General features: G+C 44.5%; 1 protein-coding gene across 5 annotated transcripts in view; it reads left to right on the top strand.

Annotated features, from left to right (window-relative positions):
• The window catches only part of SLC4A10 (solute carrier family 4 member 10), a 1,035,540-nt gene that overhangs the window by 790,753 nt on the left and 225,503 nt on the right, over positions 1–19,284 (top strand). For all 5 annotated transcript variants that reach the window (XM_086956614.1, XM_086956617.1, XM_086956615.1 and 2 more), the window contains exons 11-13: positions 6,177–6,277; positions 7,333–7,507; positions 7,835–7,968. In XM_086956614.1, coding sequence (XP_086812740.1) covers positions 6,177–6,277; positions 7,333–7,507; positions 7,835–7,968 — 410 coding nt within the window. The remainder of the gene's footprint in view (positions 1–6,176; positions 6,278–7,332; positions 7,508–7,834; positions 7,969–19,284) is intronic.

Here is a 19,284-nt window from a genome sequence, read left to right on the forward strand (position 1 = left end):
ATCCCTTGATAAGAAAACATAGGGCCTGATTCACAAAGATAAACCTAGTTGTTTGCTCTAAACTTAGACCAAACATCTACGTTTACGACTTTGAGAATTCAGAAAGGGTATTTACGCACTATCTTTATGTACGCCCTGTGTGCGGACATAAAGATAGTACTCGTAAAAGTTCTTTGAGAATTCCCAAAGTCATAAACCTAGACGTTTGGTCTACGTTTAGACCAAACTTCTAAGTTTCCCTTTGTGAATATGGCTCATAGTTTAAAATAGTGCCTTATCCCCACTCTATAAAGGTAAGACTTTGTCGTTCTTGGTTTCCCCCTTTGTCAGCCAGGTTACAGTGATTCATAGCCAACAGATACTTTCAAAGTAAATACCTTCTATTATGAGTCAAATGGCTGTACACATCTGCGGCTGCCACCATACAGGGGTCAGATAGAGCATCACACGGATAAAGTTTGGCAATAAAATCCCCATGTTTTATCACTAATGACCTATCTAATATGCATTCAGCTCCAACTGTCAGAATTTCAATAGCATTAAACAGAACCTTAATTTGGTAGCCCAGTTTCACCACTATATCTTAAACATTGATCAGAAAGAAATTAAAACAACTGAATTGAACAATCCACAAAACCTGAATTCCTGAATGGTTACATGATATGAGGCTAATCACAAATAGCTTGGACATCCATACCATGATTGCGAACCAAACCCCTGAGGTCTTCCCCCAACAGAACAGGTAGCTGGGATGATAAAAGATTCATACCCATCCCAATTGAACTCCCCGTTACACAATTTTACTGCAACATTACACTGTTATATTTAAAAATACTGCTATGTCAGTTTGAATATTCCAGTTTGAAGTTCAGCACAGGATTTTAGGGACCTCTGATGGACAGGAAATGAACCCACATCACAGACTTTTCCTCTGTGCTGGTAAATCTGTGTCAATATTTGCATCACCCCCCACCAATTCCTTATCATAAGACCCCAATCAATCCTGTTCCTCCATGCCGGATAGGGCACTGAATCTGATGGAGGTAGGTAGAATTGAAGTAAGTGCTCTGGCATCAGGAACCTCATGCCTAGGAGGTAACCCCCCACCCCGACAGACTGAAACACTGAAAAAAGACAATAAAAACAACCTAGTGGTATAGCAGTTATGCGATTGTTCCTAAGGAGGCTACTCACATGATGAGAGTGCAGCAGAATTAGGCACAAAGCCAGAGCCAGATTCCTGAAGTTAAAAACCACCCAGTCCCCTGTCAACTGCTTACATGATGGACCAAGCCAGCCCACCCTTCCAACAAATAAAATATTATTGTATTCCACATATCCAAAGTTCATATTTTTGTTGCCCCAATGCCCATTTTATTGTTTAAATTGGCCAAGACAATAACATATGGACTGCATTCAGGAGGGAGATTAGGGCAAGTGGCATTGGCATTTGAGGTACTTAAGTCGCGTGGCATATTGCTTACATTAAAATCCATATTCTCACTGCTCTGATTAGCAGCATTTTTTGCAGTTGACTGAACCGACCAAGAGCTTTCATCCTGTGCAGGGAAGTTAATGGGCTCTCTCAAATTGTGAGGACTCGAGCCCGCTGTGGCCCTCCAACTCCATGGAAGCAATAGTGGCAACTTCACTATAATTGGCCATTGACTCCGCCGTAACGTTACAAGTGTAGGCAGTACTGGAGAGTTTTAAGACTGCTGATTCTAGGCTCGTAATTTTTTCTGCTAAGGGGGCAATATTGGCTTGGAATAAATCCTTAAGTTTATCAAATAGTTGGTCCCATATTGCAGAACAAACACAACAGGCTGGCCCAGATGAAACACTGGCCAACAAATCCTTTGGCACTTTCGCTTAAGTTTTTGATTTTTTTTGTCAGTAGCCTTGCCCTTGGAGCACCCAATGGTCCTTATATGCCATTTCCCTTTGGTGGATAGGCCTTTGTCCGGTGATCAATTAGAAGCCTGGGGGAGCTTTTGTAGTACTTAGCAATAATCAACACTTTTTTCTTTTTCTTTTTTTGACACTGCCTTCAACGATACCTGCAGCCTACTTAACAGATAATGCAAACAATTTAGATGGGCCTGTAGCAGCTTCAGAATGAGAGGCAGAGAGTGCACTGGGAGAAGGATCACCTTGCTCCAGAGACAATCATCTCTCCTCCAAGTTAATTTCTTTTGCAATACCTCCTACCGCTCTGGCCAAAAATGAGTCAAGTGTGGTACCAGAATGTGTGTATGGGGGTCCTTTTCTATTGTCTCCCTCTGGCATTTACTGCTTCCCCATATTAACCACCCTGGTGCCAAAAAGTTTTCACTGGCATGTAAAAAAAAGCAAAAGAGAAGGGGACAATGATGTTTCAAAATGTTCTGGTGACTAATAGTGTTTAAGATTTACCAAATAAAGAGAGTGGGCCCAGCCCAGCCTTTAACAGAGAGTGATGGGCAAAGAAGGGTACAGGCTTAGTCAGATCCTGGCTCAGGCATGCACCCAAGAGCATCTGGTGAGACTTGCAGGAGTTCTTCAGTGCTGTGTAGTGTAACAACCAGCTGAGCCCCTCCTCTTGGCCCATGCAGGCTGTGGCAGGAGAATATGGGACTTGCAGTATGTTGGTATATCCTGTGCCAGCGGGAGTCCTTCAGCGCTATACAGTATAACAATCAGCTGGTAACCTCCTCTCAGGTCGTGCAGGCTGGTGCAGGGAAATGTGGGGCGTGTAGTACCCTCCACGCATGTTGGCGTTCCTGCCTCTGTGTGAGTCCTTCAGGTCTATGTAGCACAGCAATCAGCTGGGCTCCTCCTCTCGGGCTGTGCAGACTGTGGTAGGGTAATATGGGACTTTCAGTCCCGTCCAGGAGTGTTTTAATTTTATAAGCAAATCAAGACCAAATTACAAAATTTAAAAAAAGTCGAACCAGTGTTATGAATTTTTAAAGACTGAACTGTAAAATTGCCCTTAGAAGCATAGAGCTTGGTTATATGTTGCAACTACGCATGCCTGAACAATGTGGTCTTAACAACGACCAAGTCTTAACCACTCATGCCTCTACCACGCATGCCTTTACAACACATGTAGTTGTAATGGCATATTTGGTAAAGGCATGTGAGTGGTTAAGGTTCTGCCCTAGCCCCCGCCCTAAGTCCTTAAAGCCAGTCACCTGCCCTGAAAGCGACCCCATGCCTAAATACACCCGACTCCCCTACCCTGCATTCTAAAAGCGGACCCCAGCCCTAAAAACACACCAGTCTTCAAGCGCCCTGAGCCGTAAAACACAACCCCAAGCCTTTCTAATCAACCCTGATCCCTCACCCTGCCATGAGCCCTAAAACCTTCCCTCTCTCCCCAGCTGTAAAAATTACCCTCTCCCCAATCCTGAAGCCCTAAAACAGGGCCCTGCAAACTACCCAGCCCCCACCCTGAGCCCTCAAACCAGCCTCCCTTACTTTAACCCCTTCCATGCTGATGACGGCCCCCGTCCGTTATGCAACACGGTGGGCATGTGCTGATGACTGCTGGGGGCCATCATGATCCCGCCCACTCTTCAGAAGTGCCGCACAGGCGCAGAATCGCGGCCGCGCCCAAGGGGTTAACGTACCCAGACCATCCGCCCTGAGTGCTAAAACCCTTAAATGTTCCCCAACATAAATAATAAAAGATTTTAAAAAGCTTCACAGCATAAATAATTAAAAAATCAAACTCACTAAGCCGTTCTTCATCCAGGCAAGAAGTCAACTCCGACCTACCGCCTCTTTCGACCCTCCGTCCAAGTCTAGAGCACTAACTACCTCTAACGTCTAAACCACACATATGCGTACAAAAGCCATATGCTTGATTTAGACATGCTTGGTTACGCCTGCGTTGTTTAGCCATGCATTGTATTGGCTGCATGGTTTAGGCTGTATCCCATAAAGCATAAACCGGAGAGATCTTGTTGAGCTGGACTGGATGAACCCAAAAGTTCAGGCTGACCGCAATGGAGCACTGGTTGGATATAGTTCCAGATTAGTCCCCCTGAAGTTTTATCTACTCAGGTTTTGTGCTAAGCATCCTGTTTGCGGAGGATACGTTTGCCAGGAGCAAGGAGCAGGATGCAAAGAGCAGGCCGGGCATTGCAGATGGACGGGCTGCAACCTCATTGTGACAATAGTCAATGCTTATTCTGCGAAGATACAAACTAGCTGCAGCTCGCGCTGATCCTCTGTGTAAGCTGTGCGGTTCCAGAGAAAATTGGCCACTTCACGAATAGCTTAAAAGCTTGACTATAAGAGCTTAAAGGCCACTTATAAGGGCCCAGGACACAAAAAGAACCTCTTGCGTGTCAGGAGCACAGTAAAATTGAGTCCAGTAGCTGTGGGAGCCTGGTAATTCCCTCAGGATCAGACCAGGAGGCCATCAGATTAGCCCTTTGAGTCCTTCTGGGGTCCTGGTTTTAAGATGGGTTCCAGGTTTAGTTCTTACCCGTCTAGAGAAGAGGGCTGCATGTCAGCACAGCAAGTCAGCAGATCCTTCAGAATAGGAGTCCAGCAGAGTGGCAGTACTTTCAGCAGCACAGCAGTCCTCCTTCCTGGCAGAGTATCCACAGGTCCAGGGGTGTACTGAAGTGTGGGGCCTGATGTCCAGTACGTATACCCAGTTGTGCCTTTGAAGTGCACAGAGGTCCACCCTTCCTGCCCAAGCTGTAGTCTCACTATAGGGTGATATGCAGCCCTTTGTCTGGGGAAAGGAAACATCCTACTTAGGTGCAAGTGAGACTGGGCCAGCTCCTCCCTCCAATTGTTCCTGGATGGCCCATCAAGTTGAACTTAAGATACCATGGTTTGTGGCTGTGTAGGGGGAACACACAAAGCCTAACTGTCACTCGCCTCAGACATGTGATCAGAGACAGACAGCAGAGCAGGCAACTTTCTAAAAGTGGCACTTTCAGAATTGCAAATTAAAACTCAACTTCATCATAAGTGTGGATTTTACGTTATGATCCAGAGACACCAAATCTGAAAAGTCTATCTCTTCACAATTGGTAATTACACATATAAAATGTAATAAGGTAGCCTAAAAGTACATGCCCTGCTTCTTAAATTCATTGTACCCTGCCCTCTGGGCTGTCCAAAGCCTCCCCACGGTGTGACTTACATATTTTAAAAAGTAAGGTTTAGGCTTGACAAAAGGTTTATTATGCTAGGTCACTGCACATGCAGGCTCTCCAATAGTATGCCAGAGACATGGCTAGAGGGCTACTTAAGTGGGTGGCATAAGCAGTGCTGCAGTCCCACTAGCAGCATTCAATTTACAGGCCCTGGGCTCATGTAGTGCACTTTTCTAGGGACTTTTAAGTAAATTAAATATGCCAATTGTGTGTGAGCCAGTATTACCATGTTTAAAAAAAAAAGAGAGAGCCACTGTACTTTAGCACTGGTTTGCAGTGGTAAAGTGCTCAGAGTCCTACGGCCAACATAACCGAGGTCAGAAAAAGTAGAGGTGGAAGGCAAAAAGTTTGGGGGTGACCCTGCAGAGAATGCCATTTTCGAAAACTAGTAACATACTTTCTTACAGTTATCATTACATGCAGAAAATATTTCAACTCCCAAACACACACACCAAATGTGGAACTACAAATAGGAGAGTCTCTCTTTAAACTTACAAATTCAGTACTAAGCTGCTCCAATTCTGAGATCCCAAAGTGAGTGAATTAAGCAATGTAATATGCATCCAAGTCTGTAAGAACTAAAATTAGCAGTCCTGAATGTCCTAACACCAACCTTGTATTGCACTGAGTGAGCAAGCATGTGCAACTCTATTCAGAGTTTTACAAGAATGGAGCATTATTGGGAATATTTATGTGAGTTATGCATGTGCCTATGCAAATATTGTAGGCTATTCCCTGGGGCTGTTTCCTACGGCTATATGAGGTCAGCATTTCCCACCCAGTCCAGCCATGAAACAGCCACCCCCCTACAGTTTTTCTCCTCTGTACAGTCCATTAATGCTTGCATCAATTTCAAGGATGTAAGAATCCAACTTGGGAAGTTCTAGATTTGGTACCATCCCATATGTCTTACTTTCACACTTCAATGATGAAAATGTATATGTATGGTATAATTAATCATTTAAAAATAGGCTTTCAATAATTGTATGCCATTTTCATAAAAATATTCCTTAGGAAAAACGAAAGACTCCAGGCGTGCCAAATGGTACAGCAACTCATGGAGAGTGTGAAGAACATGAAGGCCACAGCGGACCAGAGCTACAGAGAACTGGAAGGTTAGTGACACTTAAATCCAAATGTTTGATAAAGAAGCAAAAGTAAATTTAAAACAGTTCATCCAACTTTTTCTGTCATACCAATGTCCTTACAAAGAAAGGTCATTGCAATTCTGAAAACAATGAGGGCGTTAGAGAGTCCAGTGACACATAGAAAGTTACCTTCCCAAACTCATGACTAAAGTAGAAGCTCACTTTTCTGTCAGGGTGTGGAAAAATGGTCATAGGTAAATTGAGACGCAGCCATGGAATGCACAGTAGAATCGGCTCGCTCATACTGGCTGATGAAAAGGGCCCTACAAATTAAGGGATGTAGGTGGGACCAAAGATCTACCAGAAAGAAGGACATACAGAAAGAGCAACTGGCCATTAAGATTCAAATAAATAACAGCAGTTACAAATCTGAGAAAACCCTCCAGAGTACCCCTAGGGCATGCTCTATATGTTCCACTTTACCATTCCATAATCATGAAAAGACCTGCTTATGATTCGTTGCTCTTTCTCTCAAAATAGTGCCTATTACATTTAGGTTACTAAATTGACTCTTCTCAGACACATACAATCAATAAACACTTTAATTAAATGGCACTCAAGGTGGTATTCCAGTCAAAATATGAAGGTATGCAATATTCCTGACAAGTGTCTGTTGACAGATATAAGGAAGGTGAAGGATTATATTGAATATTCTTGGGTCTGTGATGAAAGCGAAAAATTAAAAGGTTCTGACAGGATTCCAAACAGCAATCTCAGATTAGTTATCTTGTCTGCCCCCAACATGAGACTAACACTAGATTCAAAACCAAAGTATCCACATAAACATACATTAATTTAAATGTGCAATGATGTTTAAAATTGAAAGATATTTTTGTTCTGAAAAAAATAAAAAAAATGAAAGATATTCTCTTGTATACTTACATGGGAAAGATAACTTAGGAATTTAAATGGCTGTACATTTCCAGTCGTCTGTGAACCAGTGGTTTTGGCAATTTTGTAGGCAAATTGATATTCTGCTACTCATACCGAAAATTGATGTATTTGCATTGTTTCCTTCTCAGGTTATTTGGAGGACTGGTTATGGATGTGAAAAGAAAAGCCCCATTCTTCTGGAGTGACTTTAAAGATGCTTTCAGTTTACAGTGTTTGGCCTCTTTTCTGTTTCTCTACTGTGCTTGCATGTCTCCAGTCATCACATTTGGAGGCTTACTCGGAGAGGCAACTGAAGGTCGTATAGTATGTGTTATAGCTTTACGTGCATTTCAAAATATAGATATTTTGCATTTTTCTTTTTGAACTAGATACTGGGTTTTACAGCATGGTTGAAGACATGAAGGTCCCAAATCCCAAGGGTAAAATTAGACCGGAAGGTCTTAGGTCTAAAGTTAGAATTAAGGTATACGTTTACCTGTGTGAATAAGGCCCTAAGATAGTAACATGGTTACCGATTATTGTGTAATAATATGGAAATAATGTAATTGTTCAAATGAAACTCAGTACAGTTTGACACTGTCTATCCTAAAGAGAGAAATGAAAACATTCAACCATTCTTTCCCACCGCAGAGTGCGATAGAATCTCTGTTCGGAGCCTCCATGACAGGAATCGCCTACTGTCTGTTTGGAGGACAACCTTTAACCATCCTTGGGAGCACGGGACCAGTGCTGGTGTTTGAAAAGATTTTATTCAAATTTTGCAAGTAAGTTACAATGCTTTCTGTACTTAGATTGTAAATGGTTTGAATCTGGGCAAAACAAAAGAATGGATGTGATGTTACAGATTTTAAGGTAGAAAGGCAGTTTTATTATTGCGCTTTTTAATATGCAGAATCAATTCAAGACCACAAGGTCAGGGCAGATCTAGTGTTTTATTTTTTTATACATATAGGTGCTCCACAAGTGCTTTTAATCCTAGCTTACTGAGTTACAGTTTGTGTAATTGGGATGCTTAAAGCAAACCAATGTGTGTTAGTCAGTTTCAAAGACGGTTGCTACAGCAATTGTTCTGCGGTAAATTATATCAAAGAGTGCCATTGAGACATTCTTTTTGTGACTATGCATTAACAATTCATAATCTTCAGGTTGTTTAATTGTGGTGCTGAAATAAATACTAAGGGGTCAGAAAAATTAATATTTAGTCAATGAATTTGTATTCCATTCTTGCCTAAGATGTTTTTCAAATGCATATGCATCTGGAAATTGGGAACAATTCATTTATTCCAGATTTATATTTATCCCCGGTAGAGTGGAAAACAGGAACTAAAAGACATTGTTAACTAGCATCAGGGCTAACCTCTGCCTCCAACGTTTTAATGCCATAGATCTTTGCCTTGTTTTAGAGAAGAATAAAGCAATGCATCATGTAAATTATTGTCAAAATCAATGTTCTAATTTTTAGTCAATAATGAGAGTTGGTACAGGTTTAAAGAGTTTTATTGATAAAATATTTTTAGTAGATCATCTTTATTGCACATCATTTGTTAATTCAGGTTAATCCTTATAGTCAATAAAAGACAGAAATATAAAATCAATATTAGCAATCTATACCTATAATGAATAGATCAAAAAGGGTGATCATAAAGTAAAGAATTCCCATTCTGAGAATCAGGGAAAATGAAATTAGTCAAAACCCAGTTCTAGTCCCAGAGTGGGAAAAAGCATAAAGCTCCAGCATTTAAATCAGCTCAAAAAATCAAAAATATTGAAGTAAAGAACTTCCCATGAAGAGAGGTTCAAGAAATTTAGTAGTGTCTCAAAGTCATGTGACATAAAGTCTAGGTCAGAGAATAATGAAAAAGTGTGGAAAGAGTGGGTATATCCTACTCTAGGAACACACACTATTATATACTACACATTTGGTGAAGCTTTGCAACATGTTGCTCTTCTCGACTCACATCAGGCATCAGCGTCCAATGCTCTCCTGGGAACAGGATCACTCCTACAACTACGGATTTAGGTGTGCTTTGCCTTGCTTGCTTTCCCGCATATACTCTCCTTTTTTTACCTTTTACTATCAACTCTTTAGACAATAGTCCATCTACAAGTCGAAACATTTATATTAAGGATAAAGGAAACATTTTACAATATCATCATTGAAATGGAAAACAAACTAGTAGGCTAGAAAGTCCCCATTGTAAGTGCTGCGTTTCAATGAATGAACTCTTGATTATCCTATTAAACAACTAAAGCAATCATTTGCTAACTATAAACTTTGTATGGGAAGAAACATTTTACGAAAATACTTGAAACTCTATATGCAACTTGTTAATTATTACAAAAACATGATCAACAAGAGGTCAAAATTCAATTTTTTATGCATGTTTAATAATTTCTATTCAAGGTTGCTTTCAAGCAGTTCTCAAAGAGTGCTGCTTCAATAATTTTTGAGGCCCAGGACAAATATATGAAAACAACCTACAATGTTATGCATTCTAAGTATATTGTTTTTGTCAAAGTTGCATGCCAGCGCTATACGTTTTATTGTTTTTAAAAAAAATATTATTTCTTGTTTATTATGAAACCTCCCTTTTGAGCTAAATTAATTAAAAATATTTTCATTTAAGAAATTACCACAGTGCATATGTAAATGAAGCTGTGGTTTACTATTAAGTTAGAAAAATTTCACACTAAAGGTTTCATGGAACTGGTACCAGTGTAATTGTTGCTTTCTGATGCGACCAGCCTCTCCCTTTGCAGTGTGATGGATTAGCAAAGCACACACAGAGAGGTTACGAAAATCTGCGCACCTCTTTTATATTAACCCTTTCCATGCGGCCGCGATTCCCCTGGTGTGCTGTAAACAACACGAACAGGGGCGGGCCGTGACGAACCCCAGCCGTCATCAGCACACGAGCACCGTAGTGCATGACGGCTGGGGTTCGTCATCAGCATGGAAGGGGTTAATGCTGTGAAAAATAAACATGGGACCGCCCCCAATGACCTACAGCAAATGCTGGGATGGAGAGCTGCATTGGACAGAAGAACTCCATCCTGGTAGAAACGTGAATGAAATATATGATTGTTTTTTATTACTTTTACGAAATCCATACCAGCTCTGCACCTTTAGTTATGAAACACCAAATAATGGCCTCTGTATCCATCTTTTACTTAATATTATGTATTTGAGTGAATGCTAAAATATGGTGTTTATTAGACCTCAAAATATATATCTATAGTTAAAAAAACACTTTAACATAATATGAATGTACTCTTTATGTTTCCATCATATTTTTCTCATACAAGCATAGCTTGTTTCATAACTTCTACGTGCAAGAATTGTATTTATAGTTTTATCAAAATAGCAGTTCATATGATCTTTTGTTGCTTAACAGGGTCACACTTAAAGCTCTACAACACATACAGAGCAAGCACATCGAATGGGCCCTCTACCTGCAAAGAAGGTTTCAGCATGCGCTTCCCCATGATATTTTTGAAAAAATATTGGAACACTTGTATATTTGTCAGCATATTTTTCATTATATTCTGGCAAGCCATTACTTTTTCATGCTAAATGATGATCTTACAATTTAGCATTATAGCCCCCCAATATGGGAACAAGGGGTGCACAGATATATGTATTGAGAACACAAACATATCAAATACAAAAGTAAGAATTTAAACAAATTGCATTTCTTCTTAATATAAAACACCATAAACAAAGTGACTTAAATTCACAATGTTGTTCCTCTTCTTCAAAACAAGATCACAATACTGGGATAATTCATCTAGATCTGCAATGATGGCCTCATACTCTTCAACAATAATAATGTTCACTGTTTTCCACTTGCTGCTAAATCAGGACATTTACATATATGATTTTCAGTCATTTCACTTACTTTTTACAGTTCAGGAAGTGTTACTTCTACCACTTTCAAATATCACATCAGCCTCCTAATACGGATGGTTTCTAAAATGGATATTTGCTTGTGTTGTGTTTCATGTAGGCATTCTGGAACATCAGCAATGTGAATTATTTTAATATCTACAAGATTAATGTTATATAACAGCACTTCCTGGGAAAGTTCAGGGTCAAAGGTCATATTATGGCAATTCCTGTCATGTTAGTAAGGTCAAAGGGTGTTGAATGTCACTTTTTCTTTGCTTGGCATTTCATTTTGGTAAATCGACTTCCATGGTGTAGCGTACCTCTAGTGAAGAAGGAACGTCAGTAACCATTGAGAGGGTCTAAAATATCTGGGTCTGCCTCTATTGGAGCGATAATGATGGTTCTAATGTATTTTGAACTGCAGGAATTAATGTTGAAGAAGGCTAAGGCACCGAAGACTAGACTCGTTTTGGAAAACAACAGGGTTATTTTTAGCCCAGGCATAAGTGCAGGGACCAAGGGGAGAAGGAGATTTTAAGGAAGACACAAAGAAACTATTGACATTGGATGTATTAACAATGATGTGGAATCTGGCTAAGCTGAGAGCATCCGGAGAGGTTAAAGCCGTCTTCATCTCAGACCTCAAGGTTGTAATCCTTTCTAGTATGTGTAGGATAAAGCATGAGATGGGGCATGGCTTGGAGCACCAAGATGGTGATCCATTGCCATTAGGACACCTCCTTCTTGCCCAGAAGTGCTTCTTAATGCCCCAGTACCTGCCTGCTGTGATGCCTGTCCGTGGCTAGGTGCAGATGCCCTGTCTGCCTACCAGTTCCTGACGGCTTGAACAAACTGGATGCTGCCTCACCGCTGGGCTCTGGTGGGCACCCATTGCCACCCATTGACCGGAGCTACCACCTGGAGGTCCCAGCTGCTACCCGCTCAGGAGATTGCTCCCTGCCTTCAAACGCAATCCTGCACCCCCATCCATGGGACTACACTCGCCATGGCATAGGCCCTGGCGGCCGGTCAGGCCCCTTGTGAGATGCCGCTATCCTGACCCTGGGGGAAGTCGGGCTTCCTTCTGACCTCTTTATGGCCTGGGGATCTGCTCCTTGCCCAATCTGGAAGACGCTCACTCTGCAGGTCAGTTCCCATGCTGGGAAAGTGGGATTCTGCTGGAACCTCTGCTGGGGCATCCCTACCAGGCCTCTGGCCAGTCTTTTTGCTCCTGAACGGCTGCACAAACAGTGGCACCACACCAATGCACCTTTTCACTGTGACTGACGCATGTCTATGGTCCACCCACCTGCAGCCCATTAACTGTACAAAGCTCTCAGCCCTCTAGATGTGAAAGCTGGGCCTAGTTGTCGTGAACCGGTCCAGCTCATGTTGTCCCTCTGTTCATGCCTCATCTCAGCTGAGGCCCTGCAGGATTCATTCACCCCACCACAGAACTTGCTGGTCTCCTGGCTCATCGACTGTACTCATCTGCTTGAAATAGATGGGTTTCACTATTCCCTAGGTCTCGGCTGCTCGTGCTGAGACGGTGTTGTAGCAAGCATGCTTGGTCCCTTGCTGAAGGAGTGTTGTGCTGCCACATCCCCCTCACTGACATGGACAGCGATAAACCCGCCCTCTCGGGCACCTCCCAGACCCACATGGACAGTATACCACCGGACCTGGGGTAGTCTGAATGGGGGTACCTGTGCTGAAAAGGCATCTTTGTCACGTGTACAGGGGAGCTACATCGCCATGCTGAACCGATTTAGATGCAATAACATGTGTGGTTTGCATTTCAGAGGGCAGTGAACTTCAACAAGTTGCTGAATACCTTGAAACTTGGATCAAATCCTGAAAACCCTTGAACCAATTGTTCCCCTGGTTCAAAATAGAAAGGGCACACAGGGTGCTAACTCCTAAACCGCCTTGGGGGCACCTCCAAGGCAGATGATTGCCCGATTTTTTAACTTGAGGGATAGAGATGCAATATTGAGAGAGGCCTGCTCCTGCACTGACCTTCGCTATGGTGACATCAAGGTTCTCCTCTTTCCTGACTACACTAGGGAGGTTTAGTAGCAAAGCCTTTCTTACCTGGTGGTCAAACAAAAGCTCTGGGATCCTGGCCTGCAGTATCGGGAAACAACCTTTACAATGCTGTCATTAAATTGCTCCACGTTTACAATGCAGTCATTACGACGAAACATCCTTTACATCGCATGCCATTACAACGCAGCCATTATATCGCATGTCACTACAACGCATGTCATTACAACGCATGTCACTACTACGTATACCATTAGAACACATACCATTACAACACATAGCTTTTACCCTTACACTATCCAACACTTACCCTACTGTTGAACTCACTGGAATGGGAATAGTAATTTTTACCATTACACTATCCAACACGTACCCTACTGTTGCACTCACTGGAGTGGTGATAGTAATTTTTACCCCTACAATATCCAAAAATTACCCTACTGGTGCATGCACTTGAGTGGGAATAGTAATTTTTACCCCTACACTATCCAACACTTACCTTAAATGCAATGTAATGGCATGCATTGTAATGGTATGTGTTGTAATGGTATAATGCGATGCAATGGAATGCATTATAAATGTAGTTTCTAAAAATGCGTTGTGATTGCATGCAATGTAAAATCATGCATTGTAATGGATGTTGTGAATTAAAAACTGCATTGTAAAGGCATGCTTTGTAAATGTTTGTGGTGTAACCTCATACATCCGCAGTATCGCATCTATTCCAGACCAAGCTCCGAATGGTCCACAGAAACAAGTTTTGATACCGCAGAGTCTATCTGGACGTAGCTCGTAGAGTAGTGCCCGCTGCATGGATGTGGCTGGGCCTCCCTGTGGGGGGATAAACCCATTGAACCGGCTTGGACAGCTGTTGCATCTAAACCATGGCACAATCGTACTCACTAATGAAAGAGACACAACATCAAAAGATCCAAATCTTCCTCTGCACCCCCAAAAATGAGATCAGTTTCAATCAATCAATCAATCAATCAATACATTTATAGAGCACGCTACTCACCCGTGAGGGTCTCAAGGCGCTAAAGGGAGGGTGCCTTCATTGTTCGAACAGCCAGGTCTTGAGGTGCTTCCTCAAGGTGAGGTGGTCCTGGGTCAGTCGAAGGTGCACGGGGAGTGACTTCCATGTCTTTGGGGCCTGGTAGGAGAACCCCCTTCCTCCAGCGGTGGTTCTGTGGATCCGTGGAACGGTGGCGAGGGTGAGGCTGGCTGGACAGAGCTGGCGGGTGGGGGTGTAGGCGGTCGTTGAGGTATATGGGTCCTTTGTTGTGGAGAGCTTTGTGTGCGTGGGTGAGGAGCCTGAACGTGATCCTCTTGTTGACGGGGAGCCAGTGCAGGTTTCTTAGGTGGGCGGATATGTGGCTGTGGCGGGGGGGATGTTGAGTATGAGTCAGGCAGAGGCGTTTTGTATGCGCTGAAGTCGTTTCTGGAGTTTGGCTGTGATTCCTGCGTAGAAGGCGTTTCCGTAGTCCAGTCAGCTGGTGACGAGGGCCTGGGTGGCGGTCTTTCTGGTATCTGTGGGGATCCACCTGAAGATTTTTCGGAGCATGTGCAATGTGATGAAGCAGGATAAGGATACGGCGTTGACTTGCCCGGTCAGCGAGAGGGAGGAGTCCAGGATGAATCCTAAGTTACGTGCGTGGTCCGTGGGAGTCGGCGCGGGGCCCAGCGCTTTAGGCTACCAGGTGTCGTCCCAGGCGATGAGGGATTTTCTGAGGATGAGGACCTCCGTCTTGTCTGAGTTCAGCTTCAGGCGGCTGATCTTCATCCATTCTGTGACGTCTTTCATTCCTTCCTGGAGGTTGGTTTTGGCGGTGGCTGGGTCCTTAGTGAGGGAGAGTATCAGTTGGGTGTCGTCGGCGTAGGAGATGATGTTGATGTTGTGTTTGCGTGAGATGGCGGCAAGGGGGATCATGTAGATATTGAAGATGGTTGGGCTGAGTGAGGAGCCCTGGGGTACGCCGCAGATGATCTTGGTGGCTACGGAGCAGAAGGGAGGGAGGCAGACTCCCTGGGTTTTGTCGGAGAGGAATGATGTGATCCAGTCCAGGGGCTTTCCTTGGATCCCAGTGTTGTAGAGGCGGGTTATTAGGGTGCGGTGGCAGACGGTGTCAAAGGCTGCCGAGAGGTCAAGGAGAATGAGGGCGGTTGTTTCTCCATTGTCCATCATGGTCCTGATGTCGTCGGTAACTGCGGTGAGAGCGGTTTCGGTGCTGTGGTTTGCTCGGAATCCGGACTGGGACGGGTCGAGCAAGTTGTTAGTCTCGAGGAAATTGATCAGCTGTTTGTTGATGGTCTTCTCGATGACTTTGGCCGGGAAGGGAAGAAGAGAGATGGGGCCGAAGTTCTTGAGGTCTCTGGGATCCGCCGTGGGTTTTTTCAGTACGGCGTTGATCTCTGCGTGCTTCCAGCTCTCCGGGAAGGTGGCTGGCGTGAAGGAGCTTTTTATGATGTTCCGGAGGTGGGGTGCGATGATGCTGTCAGCTTTGTTGTAGATGTGGTGAGGGCATGGGCCAGAGGGGGATCCGGAGTGGATGGTGTTCATGACGTGGGTGGTGTCTTCCGTGCTGATGGGTGTCCATGCTTTGAGGGCGGTGGTAGGGGTCGTTGGCTCTGTGATTGGGGGCGGAATTTGGGGTCCGAAGCTGTTGTGTATGTCAGTGATCTTACGGTGGAAGAATGTAGCGAGGGAGTTGCAGAGGTCCTGTGACGGTGTGATGTCGTTGTTGCTGGCGCTGGGGTTGGAGAGCTCTTTGACGATGCTGAAGAGTTCCTTGCTGTTGTGGGTGTTCTTGTCCAGTCGCTCTTTGAACGATGTCCTTTTGGTAATGCGGATCAGCTGGTGGTATTGTCGGGTGGCGTTTTTGAGGGCTGTCATGTTTTCTGAAGTCCGATCGTGGCGCCAGGTTTTTTTGAGGGTCCGGCAGGATTTCTTTGATTTTTTGAGGGTGTCTGTTAACCATGATGTTTTCCTGTTGCCGGTCGTGCCTGGGGGGTTCTTCAATGGACCGAGGTCGTCGGCGCAGTTGGTGATCCATTGTGCAAGGTTATGTGCTGCATTGTTAGGATCAGCGGTGTCAGCTGGCGGGTTCTGGCTTAGTGATGAGAGGAGCTGGTCTGTGATGATTTTGCTCCAGCATCTGCGGGGGATTTGTTGTGTGCATGGTGGGATGTACTCTTTTTGAAGGTGAAGTGGATGCATCTGTGGTCGGTCCAGTGTAGTTCTGTGGAGTGGCTGAAGGAGACGTGGTTGCTGGCATAGAAGATGAGGTCGAGCGTGTGGCCGGCGCGGTGGATGGGTGTGTCGACCAGTTGTTTGAGTCGGAAGTTGGCCAGGTTGTCGAGCAGGGTGGTGGTGTTGTTGTCGTTGTTTTTCTCTAGGTGGAAGTTCAGGTCCCCTAGCAGGATGTATTCTGGTGAGGCTAGGGCGTGCGGGCTGATGAAGTCGGCGATGGTTTCGTTGAATTGTGTGCGCGGGCCCGGGGGTCTGTAGATGAGCGTTCCTCTCAGGGGGGTCTTGGGGTCGGTGTGCATTTGGAAGTGTAGGTGTTCGGCGTGGAGAGTGTGTCTTTGGTGTTGGTCATGATGTTGATAGTGTTCTTGTAGATCATAGTGATTCCTCCTCCGGATTGGTTGGTGTGGTCCTTCCGGGTGATCTTGTAGCCGTCCGGGATTGCTATGGCGATGTCGGCCCCCTTGATGGACTCCCTCCGGGCCTCCAATGCAGGGGGGCACCAGATGAATCAAGAGGGCCTTTTGGCAGCAACTTCTCCGATTCCTGATGAGCTACTGGGAGACATTGACTTATCCGAGAGCCCTGCCTTGTGGTTCTTCAGATGCTATTTGTTTCAAGGCACTGAGGCAACCATTCCTGAAACTTGATAACTGTGTTCTCCTGATGGGCATCACAAATCCTGCACTAAGGAGGGTCCACCCCTCAATTCCTTTTAGGGTAGGAAGGTTGTTGGGGTGGGGACTCAGTAATGTGTTATATTTATTGAAACATTTGAACTGTTTGTATATTTGTTTGCTTTTCATTGCACACATGCACACACCTATTTAATATTTCATGTAGTATAGGTGGGAAACATGGCCCCTTGCCAAACACTGTGTATGCATACTTTGGCTGCCTTTTGCAGCAGAATGTGACACCCTCGCACATCCTGCCCATGCAGAAGCTTCTTTACTCTGGGCTGGAATCCCTATGAGTTCTGTCCTGGAACATTAACAGACTTCTAGATTGTGTGAAACCCAATGCAGTGCTAGGGTTTGCACACTGATAACTCCCTGATGTCCTGATGCTTCAGGGGGCCCATCTTGTGGGTAACCGCTGCCTCTTTCTAGTCTGTAGAGGCTATGGCAGAGTGTTCCACTCAGGCTTTGCTCTTGCTTCCTGGGAGCGACAATCTTATTGAGTTACTCCTTCCCTGACACTAGCCCCAGAAATCAGAGAACCCAATTTCCATTTCAGTGGGATCACGTCACAGCAAGGTTCAAACTGTCAAACTAGTATGAGTTTACACACCCCCAGCAGAACTAGATGCCTTTCTCCCTGACCTATCTAAGATCCTACTGGATCTTCTGCAGGTACTGACACTGATAGATGGTGACTTCAATGCAGTTCCTGACCCAGATGTCGATGCCTCTGGTAACATGCCGAGGCTCATCATCTCTCTGACTGAGATACTGCCCTTGGTCTCTGTGATGTGTGGAGGGTATGGAAGTCCCAACAATACCAAACCACACATCTCTCTGCAGTGCACCATACCCATTCCCACAAAGATCTTGTTTTCGTGAAAGCCCTTGATTATTGTGCCATATCACATGCTCAGATCCTTCCCCGCGGTAAATCAGACCATGCTCCCCTTTTTCTTCACCTCAGCTCCTCCAGGGATGTCCCACACCCTTAACGCTATCTTAAAGATAAAACTAGTGTCCAGGCCCTCAAAAGTGAGATGTAATTCTATTTTCAATATAACAAAGGTTCAGTCAGCACTGTTGGCATCCTCCTAAGCCAATAAGGTGACCATAAGTAGATATGCCAAGTGGTGATTCCTTGTGCAGGAGCGAGCCCACTCCCTCCATATCACTCAACTGGAGGCCCGTGCCCTCAGTTTGGAAGAAAGACGCGTGGAAGACCTTCATGGCGAAGTCCCTTGGCAACTGAACCTCTTGCATGATGGAGAACCGGGCCTTAAGGGCCGGGCGGCGTAGGGCACGCCTTAATCCCCGAGTTCACCTGCCTTGTAAAAAACAGAGAGACAAGATACTCCGTTGAGCGTGGAAGCCAGGTTTATTAGCTGCAGCTAAGCACAGTTGTCCCAGAAGTTACACACGAGGTGGATTCTAAGGAAACTGCCACTTCAATCCGTGGCGCACAATCTTTTATAGGAAACACATTTACAGAGTTTACTCCTTACACATACAAAACGGACCAATAGGAAAAGTTGAAAAACAAGCTATCAGGTGTCTCAAATACGCCCCTCTCTCAGACCCCGTGTGCTACCCCTCCCAACAAATTAATCAGTGATGGCGTCCACAATCCCTTCTTACAGGTGGCAGGACATATTTGTGTGCCTCAAAGGATAGTGGTGTAATAAGAGCATACAAGGAGAGAATAGTGAAGGCCAGTCGGATAAGATAGTATAAGGAAAGAATAGGAGAGGGCAAATAGTCGGCCGAGACAGGGATCAATCGAGCCAGACATGGATTAACAAACTCAGCCAGACCCTGACATCGGGTTTCGTAGACAAGGGCAATGAAGTTACCTTTTAACTGAAAGGACACGCAGCAGCTGGAAAAGCAAAAACACATCGTTCGCCGTGCTGCCTGAGTGAGGGCAACACAAAATGGCGGCAGGACACAAAATGGCGGCTAGATACGGGACGAAATCAGAAATCGAAGAACCTCAGACCCACCTTTTGCCATTACTCAGGCAAAACACCAGGGACTCAAGTTAATCGATGTCAATGGCCATGAGGTCATCGAGCTGTTGCTGGAGCATCATTCTAATATTCTCTGTTTTCTGTGACGCTGGCTTCGGGACACACATAGTGGCACAAAGACCACATATTGCAGGTCCACACTGTACACAGAGACAACAAGAGAAAATGATAGCCAAGATCATTCC

The sequence above is a fragment of the Lissotriton vulgaris genome, chromosome 2_1, assembly GCF_964263255.1.
Source record: "Lissotriton vulgaris chromosome 2_1, aLisVul1.2, whole genome shotgun sequence".
NCBI lineage: Eukaryota > Metazoa > Chordata > Amphibia > Caudata > Salamandridae > Lissotriton > Lissotriton vulgaris.